Consider the following 18,702-nt stretch of genomic DNA (forward strand, 5'->3'; position numbering starts at 1 on the left):
TTCATTCTCTCATAACTAGAGCTGATTACAAAAACTTGAAATATTCTTATTAAAACCTGTAATTATTCAAAGCTGAAAAGCATTTGTTTTTATTCTACAGATCTGGATCACCTTCTCTCCAGCTCAGAAGACAAAGTAAGAGCAAACAGCTCTAAACCAATAGCTCATTGATTAGAGCACTGAAGTTGGCTGTGTGAGCTCCACATTCAGGTTCCTTCAGGACTTGCTTCAAAACAGAGACTTGACCAAAGCCTTCAATACCTTTACTGCTAGGGAAGCCATGTGCTGGGGCCATGCTTCAAACAGCTCAGAACGTTTTTGTGTTCATGGCACTGTGGTATAAAATAATTTTATTGTGTTTCCATTAAAAAAAAAAAAAACAAAAAAAAACAGAGCTGCAATTTTCTGGGCAGCCCTCTAAATGACCTGAATGTACAAATCACAATTAATAATAAAAAAAGTCTATTTCCTAGTTCCTTCAGCCTGCTTTGCATCATTAGGTCACATTAGATGTGAAGGCACTTTTGTGAAGGTGTCAATTAGAGATATCTGTATCTGTATTATCTGTATATCTGTCAATTAGAGATATATGTATGATTCATTTCCTGAATTTTGCTCAGCAGGATGCAACATTAGGCTCCTCACTCACATCATTTCCAGTTTCCACTAACAGTAGTCAAAACCTAGAAGTCCCTGGTAGGCAAATCTATTCAACAAGAGGCCAAAATTAGGTATAAAAGCACTGCTGAGATCAGAGTTTGAAACTGTTGTGGAAGAAGCTAATAAAAGCAAGGAGTGAGCCCTCAATGCCCATCGGAGCCTGTTTATAAAATCAGGGTATTGATGAGACTCTCCAGCTTCGCTGATGCATTATTGAATGCCTTTCCTTGTCTGTTCAGATGTTAGCCCCAGATCTGCAGGGCTAGATGAAGTCACAGTTTGGCAAGAAAATGGACTAAATGAATGCAGCTTTCACAGACCCACCGACAGCAGAGCCAGGAGGGAACACTGCAGCCGTGCAGCTTGTGCTCCTTGCTGCTGAACTCCACCTGGCCAACCCTGCAACTCCTGCTTCTGCAGAAACAGTTTTTCCAAAGACACCAGGTCTTGATCTAAGGAGTTCCAGGATGGAGATTTCTCCCTTCATTACTCTGGAATGGGTCATGCAGAGTTTAACCAGCACTTCTCACCTTCCCAGGAGCTCTGCCAAATCCGCCTGGGAACTGGGGCATCTACTTTTTGGCACCTGAAGCTAGTGCAACTTCTTCTGGCTTGTGTTTCCTTCTGCCCAGCCACAGAAGTGTTATGAGGCCACAAGTTGCCTTTGCAGAAGGGGCATCTTCTGTGGGATGAGCATGTGCAAAGGAACACAAACCACAGGGAGTTTGACTAATGACTTTATTCCTTCCCATCTCCCACCCTCAGTTGGTACAACAGTCCAGGACAGCTGGGAGAAGAGTCTGCCAGTGTTGTCTGGAGGTCAGCATAGCAGGCAACAACACAATCTGAAGACTGATGCTTATTTATCAGCAGCTCCTGGTCTCTCAACCATAATAGACATTTAAAATCTTTTGGACAAAATGTTTTCCGCTGAATTCTGAAGCAAGATTTACTACAAATAGATAAAAAAAGAAGACTAGCACACTCTGGTAGAGAAATGTGCTAATACTAACAGAAGCTTTTTCCAAAGAAAGATGGTGCAAAGCACAAAGAGCTAGCTACTTTCTCCTTAATTATAATCTGTAGCTTCTAAGTAGGCAATTTAGATCTGGCTGTCATATTTCAAGTGAAAGACTAGCCTCCCCATCACATGCAGATGAGGCATACACTTTAAAGGGTGCTCAATGGGAATGTCTTTATTCAAATGAGATGCTTACAGAGTGAATGAAAAGCTCCCACAAAATACAATTTCCTTCTCCTTCAGAAGCAAGGATTACTTCATGAGACAGTTTTGCTAGCACACTTGAAAGAACTAATTTGTGATTTAAAATAAAATGGAAAATAACATTTATTTTGCTCACTGCTGTGCTACAAAGAAACTCCTTCACCAGGCTCTCACATAAGCACCAGCAGGCAATCCCATTCTGTCCCACTAGTAACTATGGCTCAATTCCCTTAACACCTATGCACATACTTGCCTTAACCATTGGCTTAGGTGACACTGTTTAAAATTGAATCATGTGATCCTCTGGGCCAAGATTTTCCAAGCAGCTTGCAGGACAAATGCCACAAGAAAAGGCAAGAGATACTCCAAATTAACTCCCATGCAGCATCTAACTTGGGGATACGCTGTCTATGTAGGTTGGGCTAAAGCACCTCTGACAGCTAAAGGCAGGGAGATTTTAGTTGAGGATCTGCTTCAAGACTTAAGAGGCAGCACACTGAGGGGACTGTACAACCCATGCAGCCCAAACCCTCAGCTCCTGGTGCTCTCACCTGCCATGGACTCTGCAGCATCACCCTACAGCCAGGCTTCAAGTAAAACATCCCTCCCTTGGCCAGGCCAGGGATTTGCAGAAATGAGATAACTCCAAGGCAGAAGGTGATGATATTAGCAGGTATCTCTGGCTGGCAGTGTGCTGTGCAGAAGTGCAGAGTGCTTCTGCTATGCAAAGTTTCATTTACAGCAGTAGCTGAAGAAGCCCAAATGTTTCAGTGTAACTCTGCCAGTTACAGGGAAAACATGAAGTTTGTGACATGAACAATTATGTGGCAGAAATCTCCAGTACAGACTTGGTAAGTCAAGCCTGACAACTGACTTGGCAACTAAAAAAAATCATCTTTTTTAGGAGGATTGGTTAAAAAGCACCTTAAAACAATGAATACCAGCAACAAATATGTGCTCTGTATGTGTACTGTTCAACCACTTACTATCAAAGAAAACCCAAGGAATAGCAAAGTACATGATAAAAATGTTGCTGGGATCAGAAGAAAACAATACAAATAAACAAATAGAACCTTCACCAGGACCCTTACTACAGAAATAAAAATACTGCTTCAGGGCACTTGGATGAGTGACAAATCCAATCTGAAAGGCTGATGGACTGCAAGAGTAACAAATAATTCCAAGAGGCTGATTTTTTTTTTCCCCACTCAAACAATCATTACTGGGGTGTGAGTCAATCTGATGCACATCCTAACGTGTGCCAAATTTGCAACAGACACTGTACCAAGCACAGATACTAATGCTGAGGAAAAATGCTGGTGTGGGACCAGAATGTTTTTTTCCTCCATGTTTGCACTTGTAGAACTGTTGAAATACACATCCAGGTATCCAGAAGAAAGGCTGATCTCTGCTTTAAAGCATGAAGAGATAAGGGAATCCTTTGTGATAAAATTAAAATCAGGCAGAAGAAATGAGAAAAAAAAACTTGAGGTGATTATTTGAAGCAGCCTCATAAATATCAGCTTGGACATGGAAGAGCCTGGCAGGATATCTAGAAAAGTGTGGCAAAGCTCCAGCAGACACTTCCTGGGGATATTAATGTTTGGATTACAGGTTTCTTTGCATATTACAGGGTGACTATAGGGTCATGGATGTGGGCTACAGGAAACTTAAATGAATCAGTGTAGTTGCAGATGGAAGAGCATCCATCTCACCTCCTGTTCCAGGAGAGATGGTGGAGCCAGCTATAGGTCCTCTCAGCACTGATGCTGGAGAGACTCCTCTGCAGTTTCTGCACCTCAGCAGCATGAGCCCCAGCACGGGGTCCCACTCAGACAGGCAAGGGCTCTGCCCCCCAACACTGGCCCACCCAGGTACCCACAGCATGGACTCTGCTCTGAAGGGACCACTTCTCCCACGGGCATAAGCTCCACTTCAGCAGAGTACTCTGATGGTCCTCTCTGGTGATTAGTGTACTTAACTGTACTTCCTCACTTCTCCCTTTTCAAAGGGCAAATGAATCCTGGTCCAGAATGAAACTGGGAAGAGAATGCAATTCTGGCAGAACTGAGAAACAATCACCTTGTGCAGGGCATTTCTTTGGGAGGGTTTTTGGTTTTGGTGCTCCACAAACTCTTGCTGCCAGAATTACAATGACAGTAAGATAATGCAGGAGCCAAGCACAACTGTCATCTTACTATAACTTTAAACTGATAGTAATTCTTTCTTGGGTTCTTTTTTTTTGGTTGGTTGGTTGTTTTTTGTTTTGTTTTTTCTTTTTTTTTTTTAAAGTACACCCTTCAAAATTCCCTGTCTGCTGACACTAATTATTTTTCTCACATTCATTTACATTGTTCACTGGAGACTTTTGCAACTTGGGGCTGAGAAAAATCTCACTAAGAAGTCTGCAGAAGCTTCTGGAGCTACCTGCTGTGGAGTGCAAAGCTTCTTCAGTAGATTCGGGACTGGCCTGCAGCTACAAGAATCACTGGCTTGAAATCAGATTGGCAATTGGTAAGTTTTAATCACACATCTCCAGATCCCATCAGCACTGTTTTTTCCCCCCTGCACCCTGCCTTTCTTAATATAAGGTGGCCATGTGCTTCTGGGGCACATCACAAGTGAGACACCCCACCTTTCAGTCTAGAAAGCTCATCCCATTCCAATCTTGCTTTAATGAGAAATTTTCAAGCTTCTTCAAACTCATTTCCAAAACATCCAGGTCCTCTTGCTTTGCCAAGCTGTCCTGTTGAGCCTTCCAATTCTGTTTACTTGCTTAAAGCCCTCAACACTTAGTCATCAACTAGCCAAGGTCTAGCAGTTCAACTTCTATAAGAAAACAAACCCTCAAACTCCCAGCAACAGGACTGAAAGCAGCTGGTAGCATGGCTGCATGGCTTTCTTCACTTCCAGTCATGCTGGGAGGCACAGCTCACAAAGCAGCACTCAGGTATTTGACTGCCCCAGTGTCAGCCACAACAGAACTGAGGTGTCAGATACTCAGCAGCATCTCTCCTTCCACCTACTCCTACCCCAGCTGTCAGCCAATAATCAGAACACTGAAGGTATTTGAAAGGAAAATGTCATGTCAATATGGACTTATTCAGACCTGGATGCAAGACAAGTGGTGAGAAATTCATCCTACCTATCCAAAGCCTACATGCTCACGCAGGCAGATGAGCTTCAGGATCAGTCTTGGTGATGGAGCCTGAACTTTAAGTGTGTCTGCTTTTTCCAAGGGTATCAACTGCTCTAATATGAGATGTTACCTTTCCTAACTAATCTCACTTCTGTTTTTTTCAGAGTATCCCTTCTCCATTCTGTGGAAAGAACACTGGAGAAAAGCAGAAAGCAAATTCATGAGGAAGTCATGGGAATATTTAGGTAAAACAGTGAAATGACATCAAGTTCCACAGGTAGCACTGGGTCAGATTTTCCAGGCACACATCTGTTACCCCATGTAGTCTGTACATCTTTGGTCACTTTTTGCACAGGCCTCATGTTTGCATACAAAGTTCCAAAATGCACAAAAACTTCATGCTTCTCCCAGAACACCAGCTGGATAAAGGTCCTCTCCCTCCACACCTACAAATTACAGGTATCTTTTCACCACGTGGCCAGCCGTTCCACTGCACGTGCCATACACCCCACCCCTGCATGCTGAGCACACCCAGCCACAGCTGGGAGCCACAGGGGCACCTCCAGGGCCAGCTACAGCCTCAGCTGGATCCCTTCTGCAAATAAACCCTATCTGGCATCATCTTTCCAATGTGCTGGCTTGTTACAATCACCCAGCAATTACTTCCACTTTTTTAATAAGCAAGACTGTGGGAAATGGCAGATCCAGTCACTTGCTTCCAGAAGCAATGGTCAGCGTGCCTGGTAAAACACCAGGAGATGTTTGCTGACTGTTTCTCTCCATTTTATTAATTTTATGTAAAAAGTACTTTTTTATAATCATGCAAACTAAAAGCACTTTACTGTACAGTGTATCTTGTAATGAATGCTGGAGTAATGACCTATTTGGAAATGAATCACATTACAAATTCACATAATGCAATTTTCAGGATCTCTCTCATGCAAACCAAGCAGAAATGAAAGAAAAATGCAGACAAATTCAAGACAAAAAAATAAACATTTGTAATACCGGGAAATGTGCCTCTGTGGAGTAATAAATGTGTGTCAAGGAAGAATAACAGTTCAAGGAACCAAATTCAGTTTCCACTGTTTGGAAGCTGCTATATTTTAGAACATGTTAAAGAAGTAGATGCCACTACATCTAGCAATCATAAGAAAAACAGCAAGCAATTTCCCAAGGAAGCAAAATAATTTGAGAGTCATAGTGTACTAGACTTGAGATTGGATTATTCTTTTCTTAATCATCTCCATTCCTTACAGAAATCACTTACACAGAAGTGAAAGGTTTCTAGAGTGGACTTGACTGCTTTGAAAACAGAAGACTCTGCATATTCTTTGACTCTGCATATTCTTTTGAAGCAGGATCCTAAATAGCATGAACATTTTTATTTTTATATATATAAAAATATAAGCTCACTACATATATACTTAAACTTACTACAGCTTTCAGGCATACTTTAACAAAATCTGTTTTCATAAGTCACTAGGTTCCAATGTTTGAAGTATTTGGGCACCAAGAGATGCAGATAGGCAATTAGTAGAATTTTCAAAAGCATTTCAAAATTATTGTTCAAACTTGTTTTGTCTTTTAATTCCCCTACCCTACAAAGCAGCACTTCCAGATCCTTGCTACTCCCGTGGCTGGGAATCCTCTCTCATTTCCAGCTCAGTTACTCTATAGTTAAAAGATACTTTTTTTTTTTTTACTTGGGCAGATGTGGTTTTGTTCTTTTTCCTTGCTTGATATTTTCCACTCCCTGAGTTGTTCTGGTCTTTTTGGGCCTCTGCATGCCCACGGCTCTCTTCCCTTTGCTGAGCTCCCATTCCCCAGCGATTCCCACAGCCCCATCCACACCAAGTACAGACAAATTCATTCCTCCTGCACACCCAGAGCCTAAACAGCTCCAAGGAGCATTTAGAAGCCCCAGACTGGTGCTTAATCAAAAGCTGCTATCCATGCCAGGAAGCCCCCAGTGCCTGCCTCTCTGCGACCGACCCGCCGCGAGCCCCACGGGGTTACCTGAAGGGGTAGGCAAAGGCTATGTCAATGCTGAAGTCACTCTCGGACTTGTTTGCACAGTCCACACTGAGGCGCAGCTCTCCAGAGTACCCACCGCATGTTGCAAAGGCAAAGATTGCAAAAAGCTGTCAAAAACAAACAACATTTTCATTTTATTTCCTTCCCGCAGCCGCCAGAGGCAGATCCAGGCAGCCCTCGCTGCAGCACTGACCCCTCCCCAGGTTAGCCACCCCTCCGTGGGGTCAAAGCATTGGAACACGTTGTTCCTGCACCCTTCCCCACAGCAAACATGAAGGACCACAAAACGTGAAGCTCTGTTGCCACATACAGACAGAATCATCACCATCTGTCTGTGCCAAGCATCTCAGCCCTCCCCTCCTGTCCTGAACCCCATTTGGAATTCATAACCCAGGCAACTACTTAAATCATCCCTCTGACAGGCACGCTTGGACAAGAGAAGGATGAATGCTGACTGAACATAATGAGTCAGTCTTGACCCAAACAAAACACTGACACAAGTGTTTATAAGAAGCAACCAGGGGTAGCAATAGTAGACCAAGACAATTCACATGGCCACCATCCCATTACATGGCAAAACACAGAATCACAGTGCCTCTCTTCCATTTCATGGATGAATTGGGGAAAAAAACCACAATAATGTTTTGATTATTCTTCCTAAATTACTACCATAAGCCAAGATGGATATAGAGGTGCAGTAAACTGTCACTCAGCAAAAAAGAAAAATAAATAAATCAAAGATTTAGGATAGGCTTGGGCAAACAGGATAGGAACAAACAGCTTGGGTGGTTCTGATGCAAACCTTCCAAGAGAAAAAGGTGATGGAGGGAGTATGCAGGCTTACATCAGCATTTATATTTCTATCAAGGGTTCAAACAGAGCAGCTGGAAGCAGGGATGGATGTCTTAGAACACCACTGATGTAGGCTTCTTTGGAAGACTGAGCAGAAATGGGGACAGTTTATTTATGCAGTTGTAATTGAAACCAAAGAACAGGTTAGCTTTTGTTGGTTGTAGTACTAGAGCTCTGAAGTAACTCCACCAGCTTTTACAGTGTTACTCTGAGATCTACAGTGGGACAGATATGGGAAATGACACAAATGCCTGATCTGAGTTACAATTAAATAAGCCATGGCAGCAGCCCACAGAAAACAGACAGTGCACACACCTGGAAAAGAAATTTCTTAGACACTACAAAAATTATACAGCAAGCAAATGTAATGGCAGAATAAAGGAAGGACTGACTCAATAAACACAGTATGGAAACATAATAAATAGAAAAAATAGACCTATGCTTGCTGCAGGAGCCTCTGTGGAACACACTGTTCACCTTAGCTCTTCCAGTTCACAGCAATGCAAACCCAGGAGGGTCAGCAGGCTCCTTGGGCTCCAGCTTTGCATGTGCATCATTCTCCCAGACACTGCCAGGTTACAGAGGTGACTCCTGAGCACTGGGGCTGGGGAAGCCTCCCCAGCTGCAAGGTGATGTGCTGAGCACAGAGAATAAGGAGAGAATAATGCAGGTTCCCACCCTGCCACTTTCTTCTCATGCAACTAAGGCATATCACTAAGGATAGATTTGCAAAGGTATTTAGGTGCCCAATGATAAGAAAAGTTGATAAAACCTTTGTTTGAATCAATTCTTCATGCTGACATTGCTGAAGAAAAAGGAAAGCTGAACTTTACTGTGAATTGACTTGTTAAATAGGTGCTGTGAAATAAATGTTTCTACTACAACCTGAACAGTGTTCCTTCATCCTAAATGAGACCCTTCTGCTGTAAGTACAGGAAGCCTCTGCCCTTACATGTAGCACAGCACCAAAAATCAGTATTAAACATCTCAGTTCCATTTGTGTGGTGATGGCAGAAAACAATGTATTAAGGAGAGTAGGAGAGCTTGGTGCTGACCTGCTTTCTGGCCTAACTGATGGCGTTACAACTGCAAGTGTTTTGCAGATACATAGGGAGGCACAAAGATTAATGCAGTGATACATAAAGAGGGAACTCAAAAGCTGAGGTGTGAGATGGACCTGCCATAAAGGAAGAGCCATTGTCTCTCAGCCACAGCTCTCAGCGTGGGGGCAAGCAGCAGGAAGATATGCAACCAAACTACATTTCCTTCAGTCCAGTCCTGGAAATCAGTGCAAATGTGTGCCACCACGTTTATTCACCAAGGCCATGGAGCCATGCCCAAAAACACAGCTCCTTTTTTTTCTCCCCTACTGAGAGCATCTTTGACAGCAGACACAGGCACCTGAACTCTCAGTCTCTCAGACAGTTCAGATTTAGCCTTTACTCACCATTTAGCCCCATCTTCAGCTCTTAACCAGAAGCTTTTCAGATGCTTTCACTCATTCAGCAAACCCTTCATCCTCCTTCCACTCCAGCCACAACCCACCAGGGCTAATGACCAGTTTCCATCCTTACTTAGCACATTCTCTGCTACAAGCACCCATCCACAAGGCAGGTGGGAAAGAGAAAAGGACTCAGCTGGAGAATTTTATACCACACTTCAGGAAGGCCTCAGCCAACCAGAGCTTGGCTCTTTGCCGTGGCTGGATCAGATGCTGCTAACGGCCGGGATCACCCAGCTGCCAGTAACACCCAACTGGTCCCCACAGCTGCGTGCCAAAACCATGCAGCACCCTTTGGAAGCATATTTACATTTTGCATGGCAGGAGAGCAGGATGAGAGCTGTAAATCAATAGTATTTCCCTGGAGGATTCTCACCAAGCAGCAAGCATAGCTTTCCTCTTGCTAATGCAACCCTCTCCTCCCACCTCTGTATTTTTCTTCCCCCCCCCCTCGAGTTTTGCTGCTTTATGTTGCCAGTGGAGCACCTGGTGCAATGAGCCAAGATTTACGCATGGGGTTCTGTGCACGCTGTAATTCTGTGGCAGTTGCAGGGATGCTGTAAACACCACTGTATTTTATTATAGCAGGATTTGTGTAAATGGCAGTTGTAAACCCCATAATGGGAGCTTTATGGGTCAGATTCAATAAAACCTCCATCTGCGAGATAATTTTATTGAATCTGGCCTCTCCGAAATTGAAAAGTTTATGGAGAAAGGAAAAGCATTTCCCTATGTTCCTATTTAGTCTTTGCCTATAAATCCACACTCAGCACTAGTCCCATCTGCAGCGTGCATGCATATTGCCTTCCCCCTTCATATGAGATAAATCTCCCCAGCACACAGTTACCTCTGCTAATCACATACCTGCTGCCTCTCAAGGCTGAGCCCCGACGGCCAGTGCTGTGCTAACCTTCCCTGGAAAAGTGGCAGCCAGGAGAAATACGGTGCCTTTGAGGCAGCAGGGGTCGGCTGGCTGGCTGTGCCAGGCTGGTCCTGCCCGCTGGCACGGGAGCGGGGCAAAGCCCAGCTGCCCCCCACACGCCCCGTCCCTCCTGCAATGGCAATGCACCGGGGGGGTCGGTGCCTTTGCTCCTGCCTGGATCCTCAAGGGAAACGGAAAATGCCTGTCCCCAGCACGGCTCAAGGCTGAGAGGGTGGTGCTGTTGGTATCTTTTTGTAAGGAGGTCAGGTGAACCCCGTGCTCTACCTTAACCAAAAGATATGTTATTTATTATGGCCCTGTGCAAGAACGAACAGCCTTCTCTGGCAAATTGGATTTGCATGTTTTAAAGATCAGTTGGCTCCTTAGCACATTGAGAAAAAACAGCAATACAATTTCCAGCAGAGCACGTGCTTCTCACACCAGCTCAGGGCAGGCAAAGGTTCATCAGCTGATTTATTGGATCAGCTTGAAGCCCTCCTTCTTCTGATGCCAGGCTTCCACGCAGTGACAACGGACCCTCCAATTCAGTATTCAGGAGCTGTTATTTATCCACCCTCGAGGCTGGTCCCCTCGTTTCCTGGCCCAGCCATCCCCAGTGGCCAGGAGCTTGGGGTGTGAGATGCCCTGGGGAGCTGAAGTCCCAGCTGTGCCTTAGACAGTTGGCAGAGCCTCAGCACGCGACCCCGGACATCACTCATCCTGCCATGGAAGGGAAAAATGGGATGACTTCCCATCCCTTCTCTGCTTTTGGCTTTCCGACAAGTCCCCTCAATGCCTGCCGAGCGACAGGCTCGCTCTATGCACCAGAAGAAGGCAGAACAGTGCCTGACAAGGCGAGTTAAAAGGCTTATGTAGAGCATGTTACAGCTAAAACATCCTGTTAGGAAGATATCACTGTCATTTAAAATTGATGAAATCTTTATATAAGCCACTTGCTTTTTCCGGGAGCACGTCTGCCCTGTGCAGCAGCCTTTGGTAGCTCCCTGGCAGATGAGATGGAGGCACCCTGGGGACGCACCCCAAATCTATCTCGGTGCAAAGGGGAGATCCCCACTCTGACTGAGGGCTCCTCAGTGACTCTCCCAGGACGGTGAGATCCTAAAAAGAAACCCTGTCAGTCTTGCCTGGAGCTGCGGTGGCCAAAGAGAGGCTGTGAGGGACACATTGCTCACTATGTGGGTTGGTCTTCAATGCGTTCACTTCGGGCTGAGGCAAGGAACCTCCTGGACATTTTCCCAGAGAGGTGCCCCTTGGCACCCCACTCCTGCCCTAACACTGGAAAGCCGAGAGGAACTCCTGACACTTAAAAAACAACCCGAAATATTAGAAACGCCTACTCTGTTATTAGTCATTTTACGCGTTCAGAATGTTTTATAGAAGACATATTTTTCTGGCATCACTTCTGGATGCCAGACTTCTCTTTCTCCAGGTTGCCATAATAAAGAGCCTGCAAAACGTGTGCCAAACGCTCTGTTGCTCTGCACTTTCTGCTGCTCACCGTGACCAGCAGTGTGTGAGAGGGGGGAGGGAGCTCTGGAGACGTCCCCCCGCAGCCAGCATCGCTCACCCAGCAGAGTGACTTGATAAACTGAGATTATTTATTTATAGAGCAGAACCAGTAATTGAACATTATTATTAAGACTCTAAAGGGAAGGTTTGAAGGCAGTAAATGACTGTATGGGAAAACATTTACTGCAGAGTTGATGGCCCACAATATGTCACCAGTGAAGGATTAGGAAGCACTCTCTCCTCCAGGTCTGTGCCTGTTTCTTTTTTAGAATCTGGCACTTTTCCTGTGTGGATCTGAGCTGCAGACTTCCTGGAATCACTTCTCCTACATAAAAGCCTTTGTGCGCTGGAGATTATCAGATTATTGACTTTGGGATTCCTAATTATATCAACTTGACTGGTTGATGAATTGGAGGTGGATAGAATTGCAGCCGACACAGTGCTGGGGGGTAGGTGATGACTAGAAGGAGTCATTTTCCTCCAACAGCTACACAAAGAGAAAGCTGAAATACATTCTGCTCCTGCTGAGAAACAAGCCCTAAAGCAATTGTTCACTAATTGCTGGGATTTAGTGTGCCCCCTTACAAATAAACAGCAGCATTTCAAAGAACGATTCTGTGCCTGCCCAGCCCTGATCTGCATGGAGAGGAAAGCCCAGGGATGAGGGAACATCCTGGAGTTTCAGGTCTGAGAACACATATGCCCCATGTGAGGAACGTTGTACATCTGCCCAAATATCGACCTCAGCGGTGCCTTAAGCTCAAAGGACTGTCCTACACCAGGAGGCACTTGCAGACCACAGGCACCTCCAGGATGTGGTTGCAGCTGAGAAAGGGCTTTTAGTGTCACAGTGCTGGAGATGGAGATGTAAAACCTGTCCAGATCTCACACAAAGCACTTCATAGCTTTCATTTGGCTATCATACTTAACATTTCCAGTGTCTTCTGAAACGGGAATGGAAATGCAACTACAGTTGTGTTGGAGGAGAAGCCTTGCACTGATAATTTTGTATGGCTTTACATGGAGCTATGGGTGGCTACTGCTGGAAAACGCTATGTCCTCCAGCCCTCGAGGCTGGTGGGACCCACACAGCTTGAGCCACCATGTCTCCATCCACTGCCACCCACCTGGAAGAGATCAACCTGGTCCAAGACCTCCCCACTTGGCTGGGGTCTTTGCCAGGGCATCTGCAGCAGAACACCCCTGTTTGGCTTCACAGGGCACCGTGCAGGGAGTAGCCTTCCATGCCACCAGCTGGACAGAAACATCTGGCCCTGGGGCAGGCAGGAACCCTGCAGCATCCTCTGTCTCAGGCACAGCATTTCAGTTAATGCTTCACGGTTTTAAAATTAAAAAAATACCAAGAAACTTAATTTGATTCTTAATGGAAAGATTTATGGAAACAAAACTGGGATATTTTTAGTGAGTAAAGATCATGTTATAATAATTTGATTCTACAATACTTTAATCCCAAGGAGATGATTTTCTCTCTTTTTCTTTGAAGAAAATCTTTATCTTTTTTATTCATCATCCATTGATTATTCTAAAAATCCCATTTAGCTCCATCACATAATGGTACGGTAGTCTTTTCTCATTATATTTTAATAGAATAAAACTCAACTGTATGTGAGAGGATTAGATAGCCATTCGTTGAGGTAAAGAACATTGTTCCTCCAGATGGCCAGACAGAATCTGTGTAATGCCCTTCCTATTTATTAAGTTCCAACTGTAATGCAAGCTGATGAGATGTGTTTCATCCAGTATTTAATGGGTCAGTCATAAAGTTGAAAGCTAATGCTAAGGTGGGCAGCCCGCATGGAAGAGTTAACAGGCAGAAAATAAAGACATATTTAGAGCATCTCTCCTTGGACTCAGTGGATTGCAAAGTTTTCAGAGGACAAAGCTACTTCCACAAAAGGGGCAGAGATCTGTTGCTCTTCCAGCCCCTCTAACCATTTGTCAAAGGTTTCAGGGAAGTGAAGATGTTTACAAGAACCTGAGGGGTTTTTTTTTAATTTATTGTATGAATTGGTTTCTGAACGTGGACATTGACAGATTGTCAATGAGTCTTCTATGAAACAAAACACACTGATACTTGCTGCAGAGAGATTTAGGAGCACCTGGGATAATTCCTGGGTGCACACTGCTTAATTTGGGATGTATCACAGTGGTAGTTTCGCTGCATTTATAGCCTGTGGCTCCTTTTCCCCCAGCTGCTGAGCAGTCTGGAAGCTACAGCTCTTCCTCTGCAGTCTCCACGACTCCACATTCGTACCACCTTCCTTTAAGGAGGTGGGAGCACAAGCTGGACAGATTTGTTTAGATTTGTACATATGATCCCTGAATAACTCATGTTGTGACATATATCACTTCAGCAGAGACATACACTCCTTTTTTGGGCCTGAAACTTTTCCAGTTCTAGATTGCTGGTAAAGAAGACAACGGTGGTGGTCTCTACCAGGATCCACATTGCAATGGTGCCCACAGCACTGCAAGTGCCAGCCCAGGAGGGTGGCCACTCCTGGGCTGGGTCCCTTCCTCTTACCCTTGCCAGCTGTCCCCTGGTGTGCCCATATCATCTCATGAGCTGCTTTGGCATCAACCACACATGACCACCACAGGCAAAGCACAAGGAAAGCCACGGTCAGGTAGAGGAGAGGTTTTCTAAGAGGTGAAGTTAATTCTTATTTTATTAAGAGCTAAGGTTCAGCAACCCAGCACACACTCAGGTTCATGCATAAAACCTAATTCTGCTCCTGCTCCCTCTTGAAAACACAGGTTTTGTGCAGGCTTTAGAGGCAGCTTATATGGGATTTATCATGTAACAAGTGTAAACATTTAATTATAAACTAAAAAAGGTTGGATGGTTGCTCATTTCCTTGCTCACTTGGTGGGTTTAAAAGGATCTGGGATTAAAATGGCCATGATTTAACGTAAATGCACACAGAGTGTGATCCAAGTTATTACCAATAGGATTTACTCCCTCTAATAAACACAGGGATTTACATTACAGCTGAGTGATAACCACACATGGGAAACACTCTGAGAAGGGAAAGTGCCCCCCAACTTGGTGTCACTAAAGCCCTGAAGGCTGATACAGCCTCAGGGGCTCAACGACAGCCAGGACTACACCGCAGGTCCCCCACCGCAGCGCTGGGTGGCAGGGCACCCCAACCCCAGCTTGTAAAGGCAGTGTTTACATAGTGCACACACCATCTGCCCGGGGCTGGGGCTGGGGCAAGCTCCTCTCCCAGCTGGGGGGCACAGCCCTGTCCCCAGTGACCCCAGCATCACCGAGGCCCCTGGCAGCACCATCTAATGGCTGATGTAACCGCTTCCTTATCTAATTTGTGCCATTGCTCCTTCCATAAGCTTCAGCCTCTTTCCCAGCACTACCTGGTAGACCTGGGCTCCGGTGGAGCATTTTCCTGCTCTGATGCCAGCTGCACACAGCAGGAACGAGGGGTGGGAGCACTCCTCTGACAAGAAAATGCTCCAACACCTCGGTCCCCGCAGCGTGGCACGGCATGGGGGCTGCACTAAACCCCTCCCCAGGTCAGCACCAACTGAAAACCATTATTACTGGAGAGGTTCCTGTCCTCCAATCACGCTGTATTATTTATGACCTAATGATTGCCCATTGACTAGCAGGGATTATACATTCTCTAAGATGTTTCTGGGTGAGTGAAAGGGCATTAACCTCATTATTATCATGTCCGTGCTCATCAGAGGCCATTAGAAGCTTCCTCTTGACTCCCTGTGCTGCTCTGTAGCTATGTGGTGCCATCCCCACCCGCTCACCCCACACACATGCCTGCATTCAGCTCCTTCTCCTTTCTCAAGCAGATTTAAGGAAATGGGTGAAAATTACTTAGCCTGGGAAGGAATCCGCAAAGCCCTTGGGATTAGTAATCTGCTGCAACAGCTTTTTCCCGTGAGGATTTGAGAGTGCTTTCAAATTGCTAAGCAATGGGGCCTCCAATCCTCCTTACACACCCAGCAGCCCTCTCTCAGATGATGTCTGGCCATTTTTTGCTTTTTCCAGCCCACGATGCCTGTATGAGCAGGACCACTGGGAACTAAAGCTCTGCTCTGGGAAAAGCACAAGTGGCATACTAGGCAGTATCTCAGCAAAGCCCTTCAGTGACCATCCAGCCCTGGCCACTGAGGCTCATTAGGGGCAGCCTTCATTAATCTGACCAGAGCAGATGTCCCCCTCCTGCTCCAGACCCAGTCTTCCCATGGCACCTGTTACAATGGAGGATAGATTGAGCTTTTTGTACCAGACCTCCGTTTGGCACCTTGTGCAGGTGGGACCCAAACACGGGACCCATCCACCCATCTCAAACCAGTTTGGGATGGAAAATTCCACTGGAGCTGGCTCCTCAGCACCCATGTCTGTGCAAAAGGCTCAAAGAAGAATTTGCTCAAGGCTAACTATCAGCCTACATGGGAAAAATAATTTGGTTTCTAATAGTTAAAATGATGGACTATAAATGGACGTTTGCTCTGCTGAGCTCTGGGAATTCACAGGGAACATTTTGAACAAGAAAGATTTTTAAAATTAAAACCTCCTTTTCCTCTTCTTTTCCGCCATGCCTCTTATACTCTGTCCCCAGAGATGGCATTGCTCTCCTTCCCCAAACTGAATCATAAAAAACAACACCTAAACACAAACATCTTTAGGAAATGCTAATAACAGCATCCTTAAATTGAAATAAAATATTACAATAAATTGAAATTTAAAAAATTCCTTATCTCACTAGCTCTTGACACACTTCATATGGACAGCTTAAATTGTCCTGTTTCCTCTACATTCTCCCTCTTGCTGTGCTCCTCCACACTTTTGCCTATTTCTTTTCACATCCTTTCACTCACATTCCTTGAAATCTGCAGCCCTACCTGCTTCCAAACACATACACAAAAAGCCCAACCTGGCAGAAACCTTGCATGAACGTTCTCATTTCCTTCACAGTTCAAAGTATTTAATTCTGAAATAACCCTGCGTCCTCCCTCTCCTTTCTCTCAACAGCTAGCAGCTGCTCTACATCTTCCGTGCCACTTCCCAACCCTTCAAACCCTCCCAGGCCCTAGAAAAAAGCAGACACTTCTACAAAACCAATAATGCATCAATATGGTTTTGACTGTTGCAATCTTTATATCTGCACTGCTGGAGATGATTCCCTAGCTTTTTTTTTTATCTGTAGATTCAGGCCTGTGGAATAAAACCTGAGCCAATAAAATAAAGAAGCAAAGAAAACATAAGCAGAGTGAAAAAAGCAATTGAAAAGCTACAAATTCAGAATCAGGTGAAAGCTAATTATGGCCACACTCACTAAAAAGATGAGGACACAGCAAGGGAGATAGACTTATTAATTATTTGTGTTATGGTAGCACTTAGAAGCCCTAATCCTTTATCAGGGACTAGCTGTGCTATACATGGCAAACACTCAAATATATCTTTGGGTAATTGCACACAGTTTGAAGGAAAATGTGCAAATGCTCTGTTCTTTCACCTTCAGCTCTTTCTGGGTTGTTAATGCCGCTAAGGGACTCTGAGTTCACCAACACTCTCAGCCTGAGCAGCTCACGGGATGGTCTCATGGGCCAAAGAAAAAATAATTCAACATGAGGGTACCCACCACCCATAGCTGGATTGAGCAAAGCAAAGCAAACCCCCCCAAAGTGGGCATGAGATCCATCCACCCCCCTCCCCATCACCGTTGCCAACAGGGACGTTTCATCCTCATTGACACTGTGCAAGTTTGATTGCTTTTCTAATTAAGATACATTTTATGGTAATCTACCAAGCCCCTTAGACTAAATCACTCACTTAATCTGTTGTTAGTGCCCATATGTTTACAGCTTTCCAGGCTGCTGCAGCATATTTGCTCTGCCACGGCGCCGGGGCAGTCTGGGGAGGGCCGAGGCGCGGAGCCCCGCCGCCCACCCAGCCTCTGCTCAGCACGGACAGACAGACCTGGAGGGGACAGGGCAGGTGCCTGCAGAGGTGGCACCCCATGCTGATGCCCTGTTGCTACAGAAAGGCTCAGCACATCTTCCTCCCTTTCCTTTCTTGCCTCTTTATTCTGCCCCCCAGAATAAGAGGTGGTACATGACGGGAGGAGGGCTGAAGAGTTTCACAGAATCGTCACGTCTCTGGCCCCTGAGCTCATTTACTGAGTTTCAAGGGCTCTAAGCAGCCCTTTGGGTGAAGGGCAACAATCACATTTGCAAACTAAGGACAGGCAGAGTCAGACCCCACATCTGCACCAGATGCTGAAGGAAATAGCAGCCAAGCAAGTGCTCCATGGCTCTGCTCCTGCTGACCCTGTGAGCCTGGGCAGGAGGCTGTGTCCCCAGCCCCTTCCTCGCCTGCAGCCCAGACACACCGATGGACCCCTTCCAACTCCTTCAGGGCTGGCACTGTGGCACTGCACGCCTTGGAGAGGAGCTAAAGCTCTCCTTCGGGCCTGCTGGGCTCTCCAGCAACCCCACACCCAGCGTACAGACACGTGTGTGTGCTGCTGGCAGGCAGCAGCTTCATCTCCTCATCTCACACCAGGCTGCCCACACCGGCTCCAGATGAAGGAGCAGGGGTCTGCTGTTCTGACCAGGGATGTGGCTCTTGCCTGTCCCAAATCCACAGCTCTCCTCATGCCCTCCCACATGCCTGCATCCCGTGGTGCTACCCATGCAGGCAGAGCTCAGGCAGGGACCCGTGGCCCCCAGCTCTGGCTGAGCCCCCAGCCCACCACACACAAATGTGTTGTATTTACAAGGGCATACCATGAAACTTTTTGAAACAACTTGTGCTCAGCTTGCTGAGGGAAAGA

The 18,702-nt window shown here is 45.7% G+C and overlaps 1 protein-coding gene across 1 annotated transcript in view; it reads right to left on the minus strand.

The window, feature by feature from the left end:
- Nucleotides 1-18,702, minus strand: part of SYNPR (synaptoporin) — a 45,395-nt gene that overhangs the window by 23,554 nt on the left and 3,139 nt on the right. The window contains exon 2 of the mRNA XM_008936113.1: nucleotides 7,044-7,168. Within this exon, the coding sequence (XP_008934361.1) occupies nucleotides 7,044-7,168 (125 nt within the window). The remainder of the gene's footprint in view (nucleotides 1-7,043; nucleotides 7,169-18,702) is intronic.

Source organism: Merops nubicus, unplaced genomic scaffold (genome assembly GCF_000691845.1).
Source record: "Merops nubicus isolate BGI_N331 unplaced genomic scaffold, ASM69184v1 scaffold9802, whole genome shotgun sequence".
NCBI classification, from domain to species: domain Eukaryota; kingdom Metazoa; phylum Chordata; class Aves; order Coraciiformes; family Meropidae; genus Merops; species Merops nubicus.